Raw genomic sequence first — 21,527 nt, forward strand, 5'->3', positions numbered from 1 at the left:
ATGCTGAATTTAGCTAACAGTATGTACTTGGCTGTCTTCATCATTGCATTAATTCTGGGTTTTTGCTGTAATAGTTTCATAGGATTACTGAACTGCATCAACTGGGTCAAGAGCAAGAGGATAACTTTGTCTGATTTCATTATTACCAGTCTAGCCCTGTCCAGAATATGCCTTCTTTGGGCACTTTTAGTTGATGTGTTAATACTGATCTATCCCAGTTTTTATGATGAAATGACAGCAATGCAAATTATTAATATAGTCTGGATATTTACTAACTATTTAAGCATTTGTTTGACTACCTGCCTCAGTGTCTACTATTGCTTGAAGATTGCCAATTTCTCCCACTCTGCCTTCCTCTGGCTCAAGTGGAGGATTTCCTGTGTAGTTATCTGGATCCTGCTGGGCTCTGTGCTTTTCTCTTTTTTCTGCATAGCATCACCAGTCAAAGAATTCATTGTTTATTTTAGCAGCCGGCAAATAACAAACTGCACTGAAAACATTACAAAGAAAAGTGGTTATTCGCTCAGTTTAATTTTCAATACCTGCTGGATAGTCATCCCCCTTGTTGTAATTCTATGTTCCTCTGTCCTGATCATTCTTTCCCTGCAGAGACACACACAGCAAATGAAGAACTATATTCTTGATTCCAGAGATTCAAGCACTGAGATACATTTAAGAGCCACTAGAATCATTCTCTCTTTCCTTTTTCTCTTCATAGTATATTTTGTTGCCTTTTTTGTACTTATGTTAAGTGATCTCCTGCCAGATAAAGATTTGGCATTGATGATTGGGGAAATGATTACAGCTATCTTTCCTTCTGTACACTCACTCATCCTCATTTTCAGCAATAACAAGCTGAAATTGGCATTCCTGAGGATGCTCCAGATAGTGTCTGAAAGACGTGACTAGGTGACTTTTCACCCCACAGATAAGTCTGGAAAGTAATAACAGAACTGGTTGTCCTGAATCTGGATCAGTATGGGACCTGCCCCTCCTTCACTATCAGTTTCTACTTAAAACCATTAAAGACAGACACTGACTCATCTGTCCTTCAGCACCAGGATAGTTAACAGAGGATTTTCAAAAGTTGAATGAACAACACAATGAATGAAAAACACTTATTAAACTCTTATTGTGTGCCAGACAATTTGAACATAAAGGTTTTCCATCAATGGGACTGTGGTATATTGCTATTATTGTGCCATAAGAAATGAAGACTATGAGAAAGGAAACCTTGGAATATTTGCATGGACTATTGCAGAGAACAATAACTAGAACCAAAACCATATGCTCAATGACTATAATAATGTATGTGAAAATAAAGAACAATGAAAGGAAGCTAACCTTAGTAACTATGAAAACCAACTTTGGCTAAGGAGAAAAAAATTATGAAACATACTCTCATCTTCAGAAAAGAATTTTACATACATCAAGACTCAACTTTTTTAATCAATTGCTTTTGATTAAATGTTTATCTTTGTTACAGGAGAGGGGCCAATTTTAGATGATGACTATATCCAGAAATGTGTATGATGCAAAAATAAATGGCATCTAATCAATAAAACTTTTGTTAAAAAATAAAATTTTTCCTGTAGGAAATCTTCACTTGCCATTGCCTGTCTGCACAATACTTCAGAGAAGAAATATTCTCCAGAAAAAAAGTCGTTGCTGTTAGCTCTCTGCTCCCTGACTGTCCATTTAGAGGGAGGCTCACCATTCAATCAGCGCTACTATAACTCCTGATTGTACATAATGAGGCTATTTATAGATTCCAACCTAAAGTTCATTCCCACTCTGCTTTCATGATATAGAAACGATGAATTCTACAGGAATAAGAGAGTATATACAGTATGAAAAAATAGCACACATTCATTATGCCCCGGAAAGAACATTGAACTGGAAGTCAGAAAATCTGGATTCTTGTACCTGCTGTACTCTGAATCAGCTATGGGACTTGTGAGAACCATTTGAGCACCACCACCACCCCCAGCCAACACTCCATAAGGGCCAAAATCTGGACTAAGCAATCAGAAAAGGACATCTTGGCTTACTCCAGATTGGAATAACAATCATGCTTTGTGTGCCTTCTGACTGAATCTGAAACTCTCCTAATGGATTTAGCTGACTGGGAACATTCCTCTGAAGAAAACCAGCCCCTTGGAACCAGACATTTCCCTTATCTTATTGTTTCATGGCCCTCCCTTAAAGATACTATCTTAACATTTTTTGTTTATTGATGGGAGAAAAACCAGAGATATCCTCCACCCTTCTTGTCTTATGGAAACTATAATTTTTGACTGACACAGGCATAGAGGCAGAAGGAAGAAGCACTCTCTTCCAACTGGCCCTTCTGGGAGCTCTGATTATTCTGACTCCTTTTGCTAGCTTAAAGGGAATAAGCAGTACATATTAACCTAATTTCATTGTCTCTTTTTAGAGAAAACTCTGGAGGCTGATACTTGTCATTTAAATTCTCTATTCCTCCCTCAGTTTCCTCACCTGTAAAATTAGGGGTTCAGATGAGGTAATAATGGGCATTTATATAGCACTTAAACATTTACTTTAGATGACTTTCAAGTTTCTTTCTACACTTAAATTTCTACTATCCAATGTCCCTATTCATTTAGCATTAGGAATATTTAACAGAAATATTTTCCACTTGGTGATACATTTACCTATAGTAACTCCTTTTTTGAATACTTGTATGATATCATATATTCTGAATAAAATTTGGATGATACCTTAAGTCATTATGTTAGTAATATGGTAGGCTTCCAGAGTAAGGCAACTTACTCTGATAGAATTCCCATATTTGGCAAGCACCTGGGATTGTACTTCACACCTTGATACAAGAACAAGAAAGCTGATTTTCACAAAGTGATAATTCCTAGCCCTCAGCTATGTTATTTGTCCACAGTTCTCTACTTTTGAAATCTAAGAGACAAGATGAGAGATTTTAAAGGAATTGAGAGAGACATCAGATTATTCATGGATAAGGAAAGGCAGAACCAGGAAGGTATTGATGAATGTGAAGGTAACTTGGAGCCTTGCCTCATTTCTGAGTTCTGGGGTGGAGGTTGTCAAAGAGAGGAAAAAAGATATCTCCTTCCTTGATCCCCACCCCTACAGTCACTGAACTGGGCATTTCTGCTCTGCCAACAATATCTGTATCCCTCAAGAGTCCACTGAGCCTTCCTTCACTGAACTTTAAGGGAGGCTAAAGAACCAAAGAAAACTAGGGCTCAAAATACTTTGAGAGCATTTTATTAGCAGTCATGGTCTAATTTCTAAGGGATTATTCTATTTAATTCATAGTATGCCTGTCACATTAAGTCTCTTGAGAAATGGGCAAGAGATTCAATAAAGTGGAAAAATCACAAGGAAGGGGCTGAGCTGTTTTGTAAATCATCAGAGATTAGGCAAATGTATCTCGCGGTTTACAAAGCAACTTAATCCCCTCAGTATTATGTTACATTTGTATTTGACCTTTTTGAGGCATTTATTTACATTTTTTTGATGTATTTACAAATGTGTCTACATGAAGATATTTAGGCATTCATGCAAATCTAAAATTTAGCATACCATTTACAAATTGTTTCTAGAAATCATTTGCATCTAATTTGGGTCATCATTCTAAGACTGATACCTAGGTGGCATTTGTATGAGGCTAAGGACCAGACCTATGATTTCATTGGGATAAAGAGCTCAAACTGAAGAAATTTCCTCTACTAATGCAAATTGATGGGTTTTCTGCAATTTATAGTCTTAGAGAGTTGCCTGGAACACAGAAAGCTTGTCTGACAATCAGTAAATATGTATTAAGTGTCTACTATTTGCCAGGTACTGTGCTAAGTTCTAGCGATACGAAAAGAAGCAAAAAATAGTCACTAAAGAGCTCACAATCTAATGGGAATTTAGTTTAATAAACTAAATAAATATGTACAAACAAGCTATATTCAGGATACATGGGAAGTAATTAGAAGGGGAAAGGCATTAGAATTAAGAGGGGTTGGGAAAGGCTTCCTGTAGAAGATGAAATTTGAGTTGGGACTTAAAGGAAGCCAGGGAAGCTAGTAGGCCAAGATGAGAAAGGACAGCTCCAGGTTTGGGAGTCAAAAGAGGGAAAGTCTTGTTTGTGGAACAACAAAGATGTCAGGGTGACTGGATTGAAGAGAATATACCAGAAAGTAAGGTGGTGTTTGTCCTTTGTTTTTTGAAGGAGACCAATGACATCATGGTGTGGTGTCTTGTACATGAATTGGATTCAAGTGAGGCTGAGTTTCACCAAGTTATGAGCCTCACTCTCTCTTCCAGTCATAGACATCCAGTGGCAAAAAAAGTGTAAAGATGACCAATGATGGCCGAGGATGCAGTGGATGACCTTGGCATCTTTGAAGTCTCATCAGGCTCTAAGCAGTCCACAGTCTCTGCTTCAGCCACCTTCATGGCCGGCTGTTGGAACTTATTGTTCTCATCTGCCCATTCCACTGGGTGGTCTTCACATGCTTGTGAAGATAGATAACCCCCCTAACTCACCAATAGCCCTCAACCTGGTTTGGCCCATCTGCCCAGATGGTTTACCAGGGAGCGTTCACTGCGCATAGCTTCTTGGAGCCAAAGGTGAAAGTTGAGTGCTAGGGACACATCAAAGCCCCTTTTAGGGTTGCTCATCCACCTTCAAGTGTATATTCAAGGAAGATGAGCACTTCTGGTGTGAAGGTTTACCAAGTCCTTTAGGAAAGTTCTAGGTTATGAAAGGCATTGAAAATAAAAAAAGGATTTTCTATTTGATTCTGGAGGTGATAGGGAACCACTGTAGTTTACTGAGTAGAGGGATGACATGATCAGACATGTATGTTAGGATAAATAACTTTGGTGACTGGATGGAGGATGGATTGGAGTACACAGAGACCTGAAGCAGGAAAACCCATCAGCAGCCGGTTATTGCAATATAGTCCAGGCATGAAGTGATCAGGGCCTATACATTAATCGCAGTAGTGTCAGAGGAGAGGCTGGAGTGTATTCAACAGATGTTGCAAAGGTGAAATCAACGGGCCCTGTCAACAGTTTGGATATGATGGAGGAGAGGGAGAAAGGAAGAGAGGATAGTGAGGAGTCAGGGTGATAGATAAGGGAGTCTAAAGAATGATGCATAGATTGAGAGCCTGGGGAACTAAGAGGATGGTGTTGCTCTCAACAGTAATAGGGAAGTTAGGAAAGGGTGAGACATTAGGTGAAAGATAATGAGCTCCGTTTTGAACATGTGGAGTTTAAGATGTTTACTGGACTGTCAGTTTAAGACATCTGACTCCTGGATTGTTTTCCTTTTTTTTTTTCCTTTAGGCAACTGAGGTTAAGTGACTTGCCCAAGCTAAGCTAGTAAGGTTCTATGGTTACATATGAACTTAGGTCCACCTGACTCTAGGGCAGATGCTCTATCCACCATACCACCTAGCTGCCTCCAGTTCCAGATATCTAAAAGGGAAATGGAGATTCAAGATAGGTGATCTGCAGCAGAGATTAAGGCAAGATAAGTAGATCTGAAAATCATTAGCTACTTTGTGTCTTGAACCCAAGACTTCATGATCTAAATCTCTATCCATTATATCATGATGCTTTTGCTACATGCATGTAACACTTTACAAAGCATTTTCCTTACAAAAATCCAGTGAGGTAGAGAATACAGGTATTAATATTTCCATTTAGTACTTGAAGAAACTGATATTAAGAAAATTGAAATGACCTCCCTCCCTGGGACTCCAACTCGGACCTTCTGACCTAAAGTTGAAATCTCATTCTACCTCTCACTCCACCACACTGTCTCTCTTTCCTTAATTTATTTGATTTGTTCCCATATGTAAGAGGATGATCCAGGGAATCCCAGATGAATTTGAAGAATTCCCTCAATCAATCTGATAAGACACGGATCATTGTTTGAATGCACCAAAGGGAAACTCATCATTGAATGTGTCCATATTGGGTTTGTTGTTCAGTCATTTTTTCAGGTCTATCCGACAATTTGTGGCTCCATTTGAGGAGTCAAACCACTGGAGTGGTTTGCCATTTCCTTCTCCACTTCATTTTACAGATGAGGAAACTGAGGCAACAGGGTTAAGTGACTTGTCCAGGGTCACATAGTTAGCAGGTGTCTGAGGCTGGATTTTAACTCAGGAAGATGGGTCTTCTTAACCCCAAGGCACAGTGCTCTATCCATAGCACCACCCAGCTGCCCTCAAAGCCTAATGCTGCCTCCTAATTACTGGCTTCATAAAAATCAGGTGTCTCTCCTTGTGACCTATAAAAGTGAGCTCAGTGGTTTCTCTGACTCTCTTAGGACCTTCTCTTTGAATTTTCTCTTTGTGCTGTCTTTAGTTGATCCTATCTTGTAACAAAAAGTACAGGAAAGTGCTAGGCAGGTTTGCATGTGGCCTTGAAGGAAAGATTCTGAAAATGAGCTTCTCTAGCTTAACATATAGTTTCAGCTGAGGCACTGAGAGATTTCTGCACAAGCTGGCCATGCGTACTCCATGATGCTGAGAAAAAATTCCTAGCCTTGGGCATTGTTTTGTGGTATTGAGGAATGTGAAGGGGTCCCCTAAACTCATCTTTTTAAGTTGCCATATTTTCCATAAATACAGAACCCTTGTTATGTAATAGGCCCTGAATGTGCCAAAGACAAAGCCCCATCCCCCCCGAGTTGACATAATTTGTTGTTTGCATCCCAAGCTAGACTCTCTATGTGTCATTGGTTGTTAAGAGAGGTGCCATTCAGTCTACACCAAACTGAAAAACTGCTTCTGCAACTGGGACTTCATCTGTGGTATATGAATGTAATGAAATACTATTGTGCTATAAGAAATGATGAACAAGAGGACTTCAGAAAAACCTGGAAAGACTTATATGAACTGATGCTGAGTGAAAGGAGCAGAACCAGGAGAACATTGTACACAGTAATAGCGACAGTGTGCAAGGACTGTTTATAATAAATTTAGCCCTTCACAGCAATGCAAGGACCTAAAACATTTCCAAAGGACTCTTGATGCAAAATGCCATCCACATCCAGAGAAAGAACTATAGAGTTAGAACTAGGAATGAAGCAAACTATTTTCTATTTTATTATGTTTTGGTTTGGTTTGGTTTTTCTCATGGTTTCTCCCATTCATTTTAATTCTTCTGTGCAACATGACTAATGGGAAAATGTGTTTAATAAGAATCTATGTGTAGAACCCTTATAAGATTGCATGCCATTGGAGGAAAGGAGGGGAATGGAGGAGGAGAAAAATTTAAAACTTATGGAAGTGATTGTTAAAAACTGAAGACAAATTAATTATTAACAAAAAAAAGATAAGCAGAACATATCTTCATAGTCTAACAGTTTCCAAGTGTAAAGTCTGGAATTCTCCCACCTAGGGAACTCTGTACCTCCCTCCCAAAACAGCGGGACAAGTTTGATACCAAAGGAAAAGGTCAAAGAGTTCCAGATTGATTATAGGTAGCAGTTCAATCAACTGGATACTTACATTGGGGCAGTATGATGGATCCCTGACAAAAGTTTGATGGTCATCATTCTGGGGAGGTGGTCAGACTACATGTTGGATCCCCACAAAGACCCCAGGAAAGCCCACTGGTAATTATAGAAACTAAATAAAAGGAGATGGAGCTATAAAGCACATTGCTACTGATTAGTTGATATTTTGGATTTCTGCCTAGTAATGAGCTCATTTCCAAGCTTAGGGGTTAAGCCAATGTTGATGGGTGAACTCCCAAATGCAATATTGTGTACTGGTCATGAACTGGTCACTATGTCCATGTTATAGCTTTCATCAGTCACAATATCTAAGTTATGACCCAGTGTCTAAATCATGATTTTTAACAGGTCACCATGTCCAGCCTTCCCCCTTTCACAGAGTTCAAGTCAATAGCTTTTCACTTCTTACTGTGCATTATGGCTTTTCCCCAACTGAGACCCCATAATCCACCCCTGAAAAGCTGCCCATACATTCTTCCTATTCCACAAGGTCCATGAGGTAACTCTATACTAAGGTGTTTACCACCTTTTTAGGTACATTCAGGATAGTCCCACTTGTAAGCATGAACCACAAAGGCAATATGGTAGGAAAACAATATGACCAATGACAAAATTACCACGGTTGTTACAATTTTTTCCATCCCACTTCTAGGGAGGTAAAGGAAGAACCATTTGGTGATTAGTGGGAGAGCTATATTTCGGAATTTAACTTATTACAAGGCAGCTAAGTTTCTTAACTAGGTTCAGAGACAAATAAACATGGCTTGGACAGTTTTACAACATATTAGGGGTGATAGAGAATAGAATCAATTACAAAATGGAATCAGAACAATTTGATTTTCTCAGTTTCTCCCTTTTTGTCAATGAGAGACTTTTATAATGATGACCATTAACACACCATCAATGTCCATTTAATTATCAAATTTTATTTTGCAATTCAGATGTCCTATTTGTTGTCTGGTCTCTGGAACATCTTTTCTTGGGACAATCTGGAAAATGTCGTCCTCAGGAGCAACACTTCAGTGGAATTGTTTTTCTAATTCCAAGTCACCTGTAGAGACCTTGTTCCTGCTAATATCCTTTACAAAAAATCTCAAGTTAGCAAAGTCTCTCAAATTTTACATCTGGAGTAACTACTTCATATTGTGAAAACCAACTCAAACCTTATGGTTCTGATCTTAACAATAGAGCTATAAAGGGGAAACATCAAAATAGGAACCCAAATTTTGCTTGTAGCTGCAGAAAATTTAGATTTTTTATATGACCTATTAGAATCATTTATATTTGACACATAGGATTGTCTGATCTTGTTACTTTCTCAAACTTTTCCACTCTGATTCCAATTCCTTTAGGAGAATCAGATACTATTAAGGATTCAGTCCTATACGTGAAAATATAAGTAGTAACACTCTTGCAGTTAGAAGCTTTCCACCCCTGGATTCAATAGTTACACAAATGAATCTAATTATAAGAAACTGACTTTACTCCAGTTAGAAGACATGGGAAGATACTTAAGCAATTAATTTCAAAATAGTGCATATCAATAAGCTGTTTGTAATAAAACATGTTTGTACTCCAGGACACATAGTACAAACAGGTATTATTTCCACATTAGTAATAAACTTGAATGAAATTGACTTTGTCATTGATATAACAAAAAATTTTCCATAAATTACATCCTTCTAAGACAACTGATTTCACTAAAATTCTCTTCTGCAAACCAAACTGAAAATATTTCAGTAATTAATAGAATAACAGCTGGGTCCTTCAATCAGTTGTACAATACCCAATTATTCTTACTTCATTTTGAAATATTTAAGGACCTTATTTTATACATATCTACACATATACATATATGCTTTATTTGTATATATGTATGCATGTATGTGTCTATACGGGCACACATATTTTATATATGTATATGTATCTATCTACATACATGTATGCGCATATGTATGTGTGTGTGTATAGTAACAGGCAGATGACTAGATCACATACTCCTTTACTAAGTTGTGTGGGATACAGAAAGGACGAGAATTCTAGGCTAAAACAGCTCAGACCTTATGCACATGCCTTTTATTGTAGTAGCTCCAATGTATCCCAGGCTTAGTCCATGATTTAATACCATTTTTGCACCTTTTTTTCACAAACTTATTTTATCTTTGTTTAATTATTTCCATATTATTCAGAAAGGATGAGCTATTTCAGGGTTTAATTTTAAGCATGACTATGTAACCATTAGCAGGCTGTTGACAGGTGTAACACTAATTTACCTAGTTGTTTGGGATAGGGAATTACTATTCCTTTGGATGGAAAACAGCAAGATCTCACATACTTGCACTGTGCTCATATCTTCGATGGCCCACTTTTTCTGATTGTAGAAGTTTGCTATAAAAGGAAAAAGCAGGGACATGATTATACCAGCACCAAACAGGCCCTTCAGGCGTAAGCCTAAGGGCAAATATATGGTAAGATAAAGCATCCTTAGCTCTGTTTGATTTCAGGTGAGAGTCACTGTTGGGTAATCAACCATGCAGTAATCATTGCACTTCATAGCTAGATTCAGGAATCATCAGGTGGAAAATATTCCTATTCAAAGGCACACAATGGGGAAACTAAGCCAGGAGGATCCCACCTTATGCTAATGCCAAAGTTGTCCTCTCAGCTTTTTCCTAGATGCAAATCTCCACCTGTGACATTTCAGGATCACATTCCCTCTGAGTAGCTTATGTCATTTCTCTTGAATGGTGGATTACTGACTTGATCCATCAGAAAACTATACCTGAATTCAAACCTCAAAAAAAGTTACAATCCCAAGAGTTTTTTTACCTCAGATGGCAAATTTCACTTATCACAACTTAGGGCTCGATATGGTTATTTTTATTCTCCTGGAGTTGTAATAATCTATAAAAATTTATCAAGACTCACACACATAAAAGATTTCACTTAATATTTTTCACTTGATTTTTCTTTTCTTCTCAAGTTTAAATTTGTCCTGATATAAAGACCAATCATTAGAAATCATTTCTATATTATACATAAACTTGCAAATCCTCAGCTAGCCAAGTTCATGGTTTAGGAACTCCATAACACAAACAATATCTTTTTTCCAGGGCTGATGACCTTGCCCATACAGATGATTTCCAGGAACAGGGACCTCAGAGAAGGAGATGAGCCTGATGCCCAGCCTGCCCACCCCCATCTATAGTCTTCTTCTTCACTTATGTAAAGCACATACCCTCTTGGTGGCAAGTCCCCTATTTTCAGTCTTTGTTTTTACCCTGATTGAATTTCCCCCATATCCTTCTATGGCTAACCACTTGCCAGGACGTCTTTTAGGGTTCCTTATATCATCGTGCATTCTGCACCAGTATCTACCAGAGAAGACGTGGTTTGTTTATTGTAGGACCCCAGCATATGGTAACTGACACATGGGGCTTCCAGTTGCCTTCCCTCATAGCCCTACATCAAAGGCTACCTTGGCAATATTCCTAAGGGAGGTGAGTCAGGGGTATCTGCCCTATCCACCCTTAGAGCTGCTATGGGCTGTGCTCTTTGATACCACCACCACCACCATCACCACCCCCAAGGTGAACTTCTCTGAATGGACAGAACAATCCAGATAAGATTTTCACCTCATCCTCTCCTTTCCATATGCAGTAATCAATTACCAATTTTAGGTTTTAAAATTAAAACGATAATCCCAAATAGCTTAGTTAACTATCTTACAACTCTCCTAAGTGAAAGCCAAATTTCTTTTAGCTATAACTTCCTCCTAACTACAGGCAAAGGTGGAAATATCTAGTTCTCTAAATGGCAGTTGCAAAACATTATAAAACAGGGTTATCAGGGATGATAAAATAACATAACTGGTTTTAAACAATTTTCCACCATCTTTTAGTTTCTTTCAGTTCATACTCTAATGACATCCAAGTTATGAAAAGCTGTTTGATGACTGATACAAAAGTTACCAATCTGAAACAATGTTATGTATTTGAAACCTGAAACAGACTTATTACTGATTAGCTGACTTCAGTTCTATGAATGCATTTCCAAATTACAATACACAGAAAAATCAGGCATCTCATCACCATTGTCATTGTATGCTGATCACATGTAATTAAGGAACTAATAATGACTGTTAACATTTCTAATGTCTGCCCTCTTCTAGGCATTATGCCAGACACTTCCCAATCATGTGATGTAACACAAGATAACTTGATTAAAGACACCCAATTAACAAATTTCAGATCTATGTATTTTTCCAGTTTGTCTTCATGCCAAATAGAATAATAAATTCTGACTTATCTTAAACATCAAATTAGGATAGACATATTTCACTTAAAATGTGACCAGAATGAAGTCAGTTACACCTGGATCTATGTTCCAAATAGTATAACACAGAATCTGGGGTTATGATTTCAATACTGGAGTATTATATTTTACACAAATGCTATTTATTCCAAACACTTCATATTTATGGTGTCCACTATTTTCAGCCAATCCACTGCCAAAGATTGTAAAAGTGGAAACCAGATATTAAAATTTAATCTACTCCAATTATCACACATAAGAGCATGTTTTAATTTAGTTCAAATCTTGGTTCCACAGTCTTGAAAGAAACTCATAGTTTATCAATTTACTCATCATTCTCTATGGTTTCTTCTTATGAAGAGGAGTCTCATAAAATTTACAGTCAAATTTCCACTTTTAACACAGATGCCAATTTAAAAAGTTAAACCTAAATTCAGTTTGTAAGACTTCCTAAATACCAAACCAGATATTTCAATTAAACCCAATTACCTTTTGGTTGTTTCCTGACTCACATATACCTTTTCTCTTTTTGTGACCCAGGAAAAGGTTAAATGCCAGTTCTGTTCCAAAGTTTATGCCTATTTTTTTCCCTCCCTTTCCTCACCTTGAAACTTTCACTAACACAACCCCCAAACCCATCTTTCCATAATCAGGGAAATGATCTCTTAATAAATTTGTCATTCTAGGGATTAAGGGTGGATGAGAAATGCTCTTAACTCCCTTAAAACAAATTCTAAAGAATGTAAAACAGATTACTTGGTAGCATTTATTTTCAACATTTATAAAAACATTTCAATCACTATATAGATCTAAGGAGGAAAAACTTTCCCCTCTTCTTTTTTTCTTATCTGTCCTTTTATACTCCAGAAACTGGCTATAGTTCAGGAATGTAGAAGGAGAGAAGGAATTTTTTTTTTAACTCTTAGGGGTTTAATTTACAAGACACAAAGATTTGCCAGCACATGCTTGTTTCTTTCAAATTCTGATTCTACTCAAATAATCTTCACTCCACTGAGGATATTTTCTATTTCTCTTTCTCTCCTCTGTTCATTCATCCAGGGTGCTGAGGATGGAGGGAGAGAAGGAGAAAGAGACTGTCTCACAATTACATGCCTTATTGCTTTCCTGTCCACATGCTTAACTCCCCTCAACCTGGCTAACCTGCAAGCTAGTGTTTCTACATGTTTCTCCTTCTAACTGGAATTCCTCCAACAACTTCTTATTCTCAGCCTCCAAGTTTAAGAACTTGGTAGAGTTCTTTTTTTAAAACTGTGAGGAGGAGGCCATCTCACATCTGTCACTACCTGTCTCCCTCCCTTTCCCTACCTGATGGAACATAGTCCTACTAGGATGTAGTCTAGTTCTTTCAGCATTTTTGTGGCATCCTCATACTCACATGGTGGTCCAAAACAGGCCACCACCATCCCACCCCCAATATGGAGGCCATCCAGGGATTCTTCCCCCAACCTGTCCCCTACACCCTTGACATTCCTTTGGTATCTTGCCAACTATGCCAATTCTAAGGTCTGGAAGTCCCCCACCTAGGGAACTCTGTACCTACCCCCCCAAAACAATGGGACAAGTGTGATACCAAAGGAAAAGGTCAAAGAGCTCCAGATTGATTATAGGTAGTAGTTCAAGATACTTACATTGGGACAGTATGATGGATCCTTGCCAAGAGTTTGATAATCACCAGCCTGGGAGGTGATCAGACTACAGGTTTGGTTCCCACTAAGATCCCAGGAAAGTTCAGCAGTAGTTATAGAAAACAAATAAAAGAAGGTGGAGCTATAAAGCACATAGCTACTGATTGGTGTATATTCTGGATTTCTGCTTAGTAATGAGCTCATTTTGAAACTTGGGGGTTAAGCCAATGTTGATGGGTAAATTCCCAAAGACAAGATTGTGTACTGATCATGTACTGGATACCAATGGTCACTGTGTCCATGTTATGGCTTTCACCAGTCACAATAAGTTATGACTCAGTGTCTAAATTATGATTTTTAACAATTCAGTATGTCCAGACTTCCCCCTTTCACAGAGTTTAAGTTAATGGCTTTTCACTTCTTATTGTGTATTATAGCTTTTCCCCAATTTTCACCAATAGCAATTTCCCCCACAAAAAGGGAAAAGAATACTGCTTTTGCCATCTTAGTTTTTCATGACTTCTCTTCCTCTGCCACTCCCATTTAGGTGAAGATTTCTGTTTCTCCTCTTTGTCACAATTTCATAAATATGCAAACTTCTGTTTGGATTATGAACTCTTGGCTCTGGTTTAGGGTTCCATGTGCATGTTCATTTTCTCTTGTAACAAACCCAGTTTTTATGTAAGTTTCATGAAATTGTGATTGCCTGTTGATCGTGGGTAACCCCAAGTTTAAGAGTTTCCAAGATCCAGATATGGAGCACTAAATTTTCTGGGGAGACATGATTTCCTGATTCAGGTGTTTTCCTACAAAAAGAAAAGAATCCACATAATTCCCATACTGTGTCCTCTTTGCAAGTAAATCATCAAGTTACTCTGACAGTTGTTGGCTAGTAGATTAGCAAGTCTAAGTGATCCCTCTCAGAAAAACAACTAATTGCCCCAGATTCAAAGACTGCTCTCTTGTGAACCTACACGACTAATTGTTTTCTGTACACTATAAGTAGCCATATGAAATGGTTTCTCTTCACAAGTCCACTTGCCTCCAGAGAGACACACTTTTCTGAGGTAGTTTATGCTTCTCCTTGCTCAAGTTTGTAATTTATGTACAGAACACACCCTTTATTGACTTGCATTCTAAATCACAAGTGGCCCAGTGGATGAAAGCACTGGGCCTGGAGTCAGGAAAATCTCAGTACAAATCCAACCTCAGATACTTACTAGCTGTGGGACCCTGGGCAAGTCACTTAACCCTGTTTGCCTCTGTTTCCTCATCTGTGAACTGAACTGGAGAAGGAAATGGCAAACCACTTCAGTATCTTTGCCAAGAAAACCTCAAATGGGGTCACAAAGAGTTGGACACAACTGAACAACAACTACAAAATTTCTGAAATGGATCTTCTTGTCACTACAAGAAAATCAGTGTAAGGATATCAGTGTAGTATGCATCTCTCCATTCATTATCTCTTGTTCTTGCTACATGACAGACCCACTTTCTGCCACTTAGTTATTTGTTGGTAATATGTTATAGCCTGTCTATATTTACCATAAGCCTCTCTAGCATCTTTTAAGTAACCCCCAATTTTTTCATTTTTGCAAATAGGCTTTTGCTGATATTCTTTGCTTTTTCATCATCTACACTTCATAACGTGTTCCTTCCCACTCTTCTTCCCAGAGCAGCTAAGTGGTACAGTGAATAAAGGGCTAGGTCTGGAGTCATGAAAACTCATCTTCCTGAATTCAAATCCAGCCTTGGACACTTACTAGAGGTGTGACCCTGGGCAAGTCATTTAAGCCTGTTTGCCTCAGTTTCCTCATCTGTAAAATGAGCTGGAGAAGGAAATGGCAAACCACTCCAATATTTTTGCCAAACAAACTCCAAATGGGGTCACAGAGATTCAAATACACAACTTAACAACAACAAATTGACTATACTGCTACTTGAAGTCCTTTGTAACTCTCAGATTCTGTGATTTTGTAATTTCTTATTATAAATTTGATACTGATTCCTCATTGTGAGACAGTGGTCTTTCTTACACAAAAATATTGGCTAATCCCCATTTGCATATGGTTTTATTCAGAATAATAATAACTCGTCATGTTACTGACTAGTTCACCTTTCCACTCTTGTACCCTGATCATCTTGCCATCTTCTTGTTGCCAGTGCACTGCTTTTCCTCACCTGATTCTTTTTTTCTTTGTATTAGATGTGGGAGCCTACCCTCTATGTGGAACTGAATTCTCTTAAAGAAACTAATAACTTTCCTCTACGTGACACCAACCCTTCTAGTTGTGACACTGAATCCTACAACCATTTGCATCTCAGTAAAGAGCTGCATGGTTTTTCATCCATCAAATATATTTACAATCCAAATCACTGATAGGAGGACAGATTTGGATATTGAGCTAAAGAGTAACAGTAGCTTTGAAGGAGCCAAGGTCAATTTCCTGAGATCTGTCACAAGGCTGGTCCTAGAAAGGGCTGGATACTCTTTGGACAGTTGTTGTTGTTCAGTCATTTCCAACTCTTTGTGATCCCATTTAGTATTTTCTTGGCAAAGATACTAGAGTGTTTTGCCATTTCCTTCTCCAACTCAGTTTTACAGATGAGGAACTGAGGCAAATAAAATTAAGTGACTTGTCAAGGTCACATAGCCAGTAAGTGTCTGAACTGAGATTTGAGCTCATGAAGATGAGCCTTCCTGATTCCAAACCCAGGGCTCTATTCATGATGCTGCCTTATTACCTGAATGGAATAGCTGGAAACTCAGTGTTCTTGACTATGTTATTATTTTTGTTCAGTTGTTTTCAGACTTTTTGTGACCAAATTTGGGATTTTTCTTGGCAGAAATACTGGAATGGTTTGACAGTTCCTTCTCTGGCTCTTTACACAGACGAGAAAACTGAGGCAGATGGGGTTAAGTACCTTACTTACAAACATACAGCTAGTAAGTGAGGCCAGATTTGAACTCAGGAAGAAGAATCTTTCTGACTAGACCCAGTGCTCTATCCACTGTACCACCTAGCTATCTGTTCTTGACTGAGGTCAAGAAAATTAGAGAGTAGCAAAGAAGACATAGAATAACAAAGACATCGTAGATCAGCAGAGAGATCAGGAAGAGTTAGGGCTGTCCTTCTGCAGCCATGCTGTGTGTAGCTCAAATGTTCTATGTGATGTTGAAAAAGCATTGAGTCTATCCTGGGGCTTTAGTGAATGGTTTCATTGGCCTATTGAATTGCATCAGTTGAATCAAGAGTAAGCAAGTTTCTCTGATTTCATTATCACAAACCTGGCTTTCTCCAGGATCTGCATGCAGCGGATTATCATGGTTGATGGGATTTTACTGGTATTCGATCCCAACTTACTGAATAACTTAATAATACTAGATATTCTTCCTGCTCTTTAGACTGTTATTAACCACTTAAGCATTTGCTTTGCTGCCTGCCTCAGTGTCCTCTACTGCCTGGAGATTGCCAGTTCCTCCCATTCAGCCTTCCTCTGGCTCAAGTAAAAGACTTCCCATGGGGTTGTCTGGATGCTGTTGGGCTCCACAGTCTCCTCCTTCTTTAACACAGTGTCATTAGTCCATAAATTTAATATTTATTTTGCTTTCAGACAAATAATACACAAAGCAAACTGTCCTGAATGTATGAGACAAAAGGAAAGGGAAGATAACTTTTCTGGTCTTCTATACTGATTTGAATGAAACAAGCATAGTAATGCAAATAATTTTTACATTATGGACTTTTGCTAACTTCTTAAGCTTCTCTCTGGCCACCTGCCTCAGTATCCTCTACTGCCTTAAGGTTGCCAATGTCTTCCTCTGGCTCAAGTGGAGGGTTTTCCATGTGGTTAGATGGATTCTGATGGCTTCTGTGACCTCTTTTTTCAGTACTTTGACATTGATCAAAGAATTTGATGTTACTTTTACACGCAGACAAATGGCACCCACAGCAAACTGCACTGAAGACATTACAGAAAGGAAAAGTGCTTATTTTTTCAAGTATATTTTTGTTACATTCTGAATAGTCATACCCTTTACTGTGTCCTTGATTTCTTATGTTCTCATCATCCTCTCCCTAAGAATACACAACCAACAAATGCAGTACAAAGGCACTGGTTTCAGAGACCCAAGCACTGAGGTTGATGTGAGAGCAACCAAAATAATCCTCTCTTTCCTCTTCCTCTTCATTGTGTATTTGGTTGTAATTTTTATCATTCTTATGGACTTTTTCTGTCAATTGCTAATTTGGCTTTGAAGATTGGGGAAATGATTTTAGCTGCCCACTCTACACTCAATCATCCTCATTTTGGGCAATAACAAGCTAAAACAGGCATTTCTGGGGATGTTTGAGATAAAGAAGTAGAGCATGAAGAGTGGAACTAGGTGATGCTGTACCCAAAGAAAAAAGAAAAAAAAAAACCAAGAATTTATTAAGCATCTGCTATTTATTAAGTATCATGCACATACTATTACTAAGAGCTTTACAAATATTTCATTTGATACCCATTTTACATCTGAGGGCAGACAGAAAAAAACAGTTTCTTGGAAGTAGATTCAAGGGGGAGGAGAAAAAGAAGGAAGTTGCCTGAACTCTCTCCAACTACCCTCAAAAGCACTTTAAATCATACATCAAAAGCAGGAGAACATTATACACACTAACAGCCACAGTGTGAGAGGATTATTTTTGAAAGACTTAACCCTACAGCAATGCAAGCTTTTAAAACATTTCCAATGGACTAAAGATGCAAAGTGTCATCCACATTCGGAGAAAGAACTATGGACTCAGAACACAGAGAGAAGCAGACTGTTTTCTCTTTTGTTATATTTTGCTTTGGGTTTTTTTTTGTTTTTCTCATGGTTTTTCCAATTTGTTTTAATTCTCCTATGCAACACGACTAATGTGAAAATGTGTTTAATAGGAATATATGTGGAGATCCCATATAAGATTGTGTGCTGTTTTGGGGAAGGAGAGGGAGAAAATTTGAATCTATGGAAGTTATTGTTGAAAACTGAAAACAAATAAATTAATAAATTTGGAAAAAATCATTTGAGGAAAAAAATTATACCTCAAAACAAATTCTGGAGTGAAAGAAATCACAAAATGATGGGGTAAAACAATTTTCCAGCTGAAATAACTTAGATGGAAAGGTCTGTCTCACTTAGCAAAAAAGTGATTGCAGCCCAGCACATATCATGTGCAAACAAGTCAGTGAGAACAACCTGGACCCACCAGAGATCAGAAACCTAAACCATTCAGCCACTTCAATAAGTGAAGAGTACAGCCATTCAGCTGTGAGGGCTTTAGCCTCTGTGTGTCAGGAAGGTGTCAGTCACAAAGGTCTGGGTACAACAAGCCAGTGAGCAGGCCCGGAAGCTTGGGAGTGTACCCCCAAAACCCAAGAGAAGAACTTAACTTTAAAAGTCATGAAATAGGTTGAAAATGACCAAAGGAAAAAATCCCTGACCATAGAATGCTATTATGGTGACAGTAAAGATTAAAACACAAACTCAGAAGAGGAAAATAGCATCAAAACACCTACATGCAAAGTCTCAAAGATGAATATGAAGAGGTCTCAGGCTCAAACAGACATCTTGGAAGATCTCAAAAGGGAATTTGAAAATTAAACAAGTGAGAGAGAAGAAAAATTGGGAATAAAATGAGAGTTATGATAGAGAATCATGAAATAGGACTCAGTAGCTTGGTAAAGGAAGCAAAAGAAAAAGGAAAAAGATGCACAAAATTGGGCTGAAGAAAACAACTCCTTAAAGGGTAGAAATGAGCAAATAGAAAAGGTGATACAAAAATCTAAATGAAGAAAATAATTCCTTAAAAATTACAATTGGACAAGTGGAAGTGAAGGACTCTATGGGGCATCAAGAATCAATCAAACAAAATCAAAAGAATGAAAAAAGAGGAAAAAATGGAAAATGCCTTATTGGAAAAACAGTCGAACTGGAAAATCAATTCAGGAGAGATCATTTAAAAACTATTGGACTACTTGAAAGCTATGATCAAAAAAACAGCCTAGACAAGAGCTTTCAAGAAACTATCAAGGAAAACTGCCCTGAGGGCCCAGAAAAAGAGGGCAAAATAGTAATTTAAAAAATCCACCAATCCTCTCCTGAAAGAGATCACAAAATGAAAACTCCCAGGCAGTCGGAAAGAAACAATTTAAATATCAGAGAACCACAGTAAGGATTACATTGGATTTAGCAGCTTCTATATTAAAGGACTGGAAGACATGGAACTTGATGTATCAGAATGCAAAGGAACTAGGACTGCAACCAAAAATCGCCTATGTAGCAAAAGTGAGCATAATCTATTGGGGAGATTGGGGGTATGAACATTCAGTGACATGGGTGACTTTGAAACATTCCTGATGAAAACAGCTAAACAGAAAATTCAATTTTCACATACAAGACTCAAGAGAAACACAAAAAGGTAAATGGAAGAAAAAAACAAGTGACTCAATAGGATTAAAATTTTTGCATCCTTGTACAGAAAGGTGATACTTGTAACTCTCAAGAACTTTCTCTCTATTAGAGCAATTAGAAGGAGTATTCCTAGATAGGGTGCAGGTATAAGTCGACTTTGATGAGATGATATAAAAAACTTGGAAGGATGAGGAAAATGGCATTGGAAGAAGAGGGAAGGGAGAGGTAGGATAGGGTAAATTATATTACAGGAAGAGGTACAAAAGACGTATTACATTGAAAGGAAAGAAGAGAGGGGGTGAACATTACTTGAACCTTCTCAGATTTGTCTCGAAAAAAGGTACAATATACAAATTCAGTTGGGAAGTAGGAGTGGGGGGAGAAAAAAGTGGGGGCTGATAAAAGCGAGGGCAGATTGAGGAAGGTGGAGCTCAGAAGCAAAACCCTGGTGAGGAGGAACTGGGTGAAAGAAAAGAGAGAGAAAGCATAAAGAGAGAAAAAACAAGATGGATGGAAATACATAATTAGTAATCATAATACGAATGTGAATGGGATAAACTCACTCATAAAACAGAAACAGATTAAAAACCAGAATCCTATAGTATGTTGTTTTCAAGAAACACATTTAAAGAAGAGACATACATACAGAATCAAGATAAAAGGCCGGAGCAGAACATATTATACTTCAGCCGAAGTAAAAGAAAAAATTAGGGTTAGCAATCACAATCTCAGACAGAGGAAAAGCAAAAATAGATCTCATTTAAAGAGACCAGGAAGGAAACTACATCTTACTAAACAGTACCATAGAAAATGAATTAATATCAATACTAATCAAGTAGGCAACAAATGCTATAGCATCCAGATTTCTCAGGGAGAAGTTAAATGAATTATCGGAATAAATAAAATAAATAAATAAAAAACTGTACTCACAGGGAGGGGAATGCACCTTTCCACTCTCAGAACTAGATAAAAACTAACTACAAAATAAACAAGAAAGAAATTAAGATAAATATAATTTTATAAAAGTTATATTGGAGAGACTTCATGAGAAAACTGAGTGGAAATAGAAAGGAATATACCTTTCTTTCAGAAGTACATGATCCCTACAAAAAAAATTGACCACCTATTAGGGCATAAAACCCCACAATCAAGTGCAAAAAGGCAGAAATATTAAATGCATCATTTTCAGATAATGATGCAACAAAAACTACATGCAACAAAAGGCATGGAAAGATAGATTAAAATTAACTGAAAACTAAAAAAATCTAAACATAAAGAATGAGTGGGTCAAAGAACATCAGAGAATCAATCAATAATTTCATCAAAGGCAATAGCAAAAATGAGACAATATAGAAAATTCTGAAAATCAAAGAAGAGATTAATAAAAATTAAACGTGAGAAACCTATTGGTCTAATAAATAAAACTAAGAGTTGGTTTGTAGAAAAACATCTATAAAACAGATAAATGATTGGTTAATCTGATTTTTTTAAAAAGAAGAAAATGGAAGAACAAAAACAAAAACAATGAATGCAACACCAATAAAGTGGGAATTAAAGCAATAATTACGAACTATTTTGGTCAGTTCTTTGCCAATAAATC

At 37.6% G+C, this 21,527-nt stretch overlaps 1 protein-coding gene, 1 long non-coding RNA gene and 1 pseudogene across 2 annotated transcripts in view; 2 read left to right on the forward strand and 1 right to left on the reverse strand.

The window, feature by feature from the left end:
* On the forward strand, positions 1-909 carry LOC140531880 (taste receptor type 2 member 3-like). Its single transcript, XM_072650539.1, has one exon. The coding sequence runs from the start codon at positions 1-3 to the stop codon at positions 907-909; it is 909 nt and encodes a 302-aa protein (XP_072506640.1).
* A 7,525-nt stretch (positions 910-8,434) lies between these two features.
* Positions 8,435-21,527, reverse strand: part of LOC140533155 (uncharacterized) — a 33,815-nt gene continuing 20,722 nt past the window's right edge. The window contains exons 2-3 of the long non-coding RNA XR_011976812.1: positions 13,492-14,294; positions 8,435-9,916 (exon numbers count right to left, since the gene is read on the reverse strand). This is a non-coding gene — a long non-coding RNA (uncharacterized lncRNA). The remainder of the gene's footprint in view (positions 9,917-13,491; positions 14,295-21,527) is intronic.
* Positions 17,208-18,686, forward strand: LOC140531037 (taste receptor type 2 member 3-like; annotated as a pseudogene).

The sequence above is a fragment of the Notamacropus eugenii genome, chromosome 3 (genome assembly GCF_028372415.1).
Source record: "Notamacropus eugenii isolate mMacEug1 chromosome 3, mMacEug1.pri_v2, whole genome shotgun sequence".
NCBI lineage: Eukaryota > Metazoa > Chordata > Mammalia > Diprotodontia > Macropodidae > Notamacropus > Notamacropus eugenii.

What these genes read in the sequence shown, in the direction of transcription:
- LOC140531880 (XM_072650539.1), top strand. Translation starts at nt 1, where the DNA reads ATGCTGAATTTAGCTAACAGTATGTACTTGGCTGTCTTCATCATTGCA.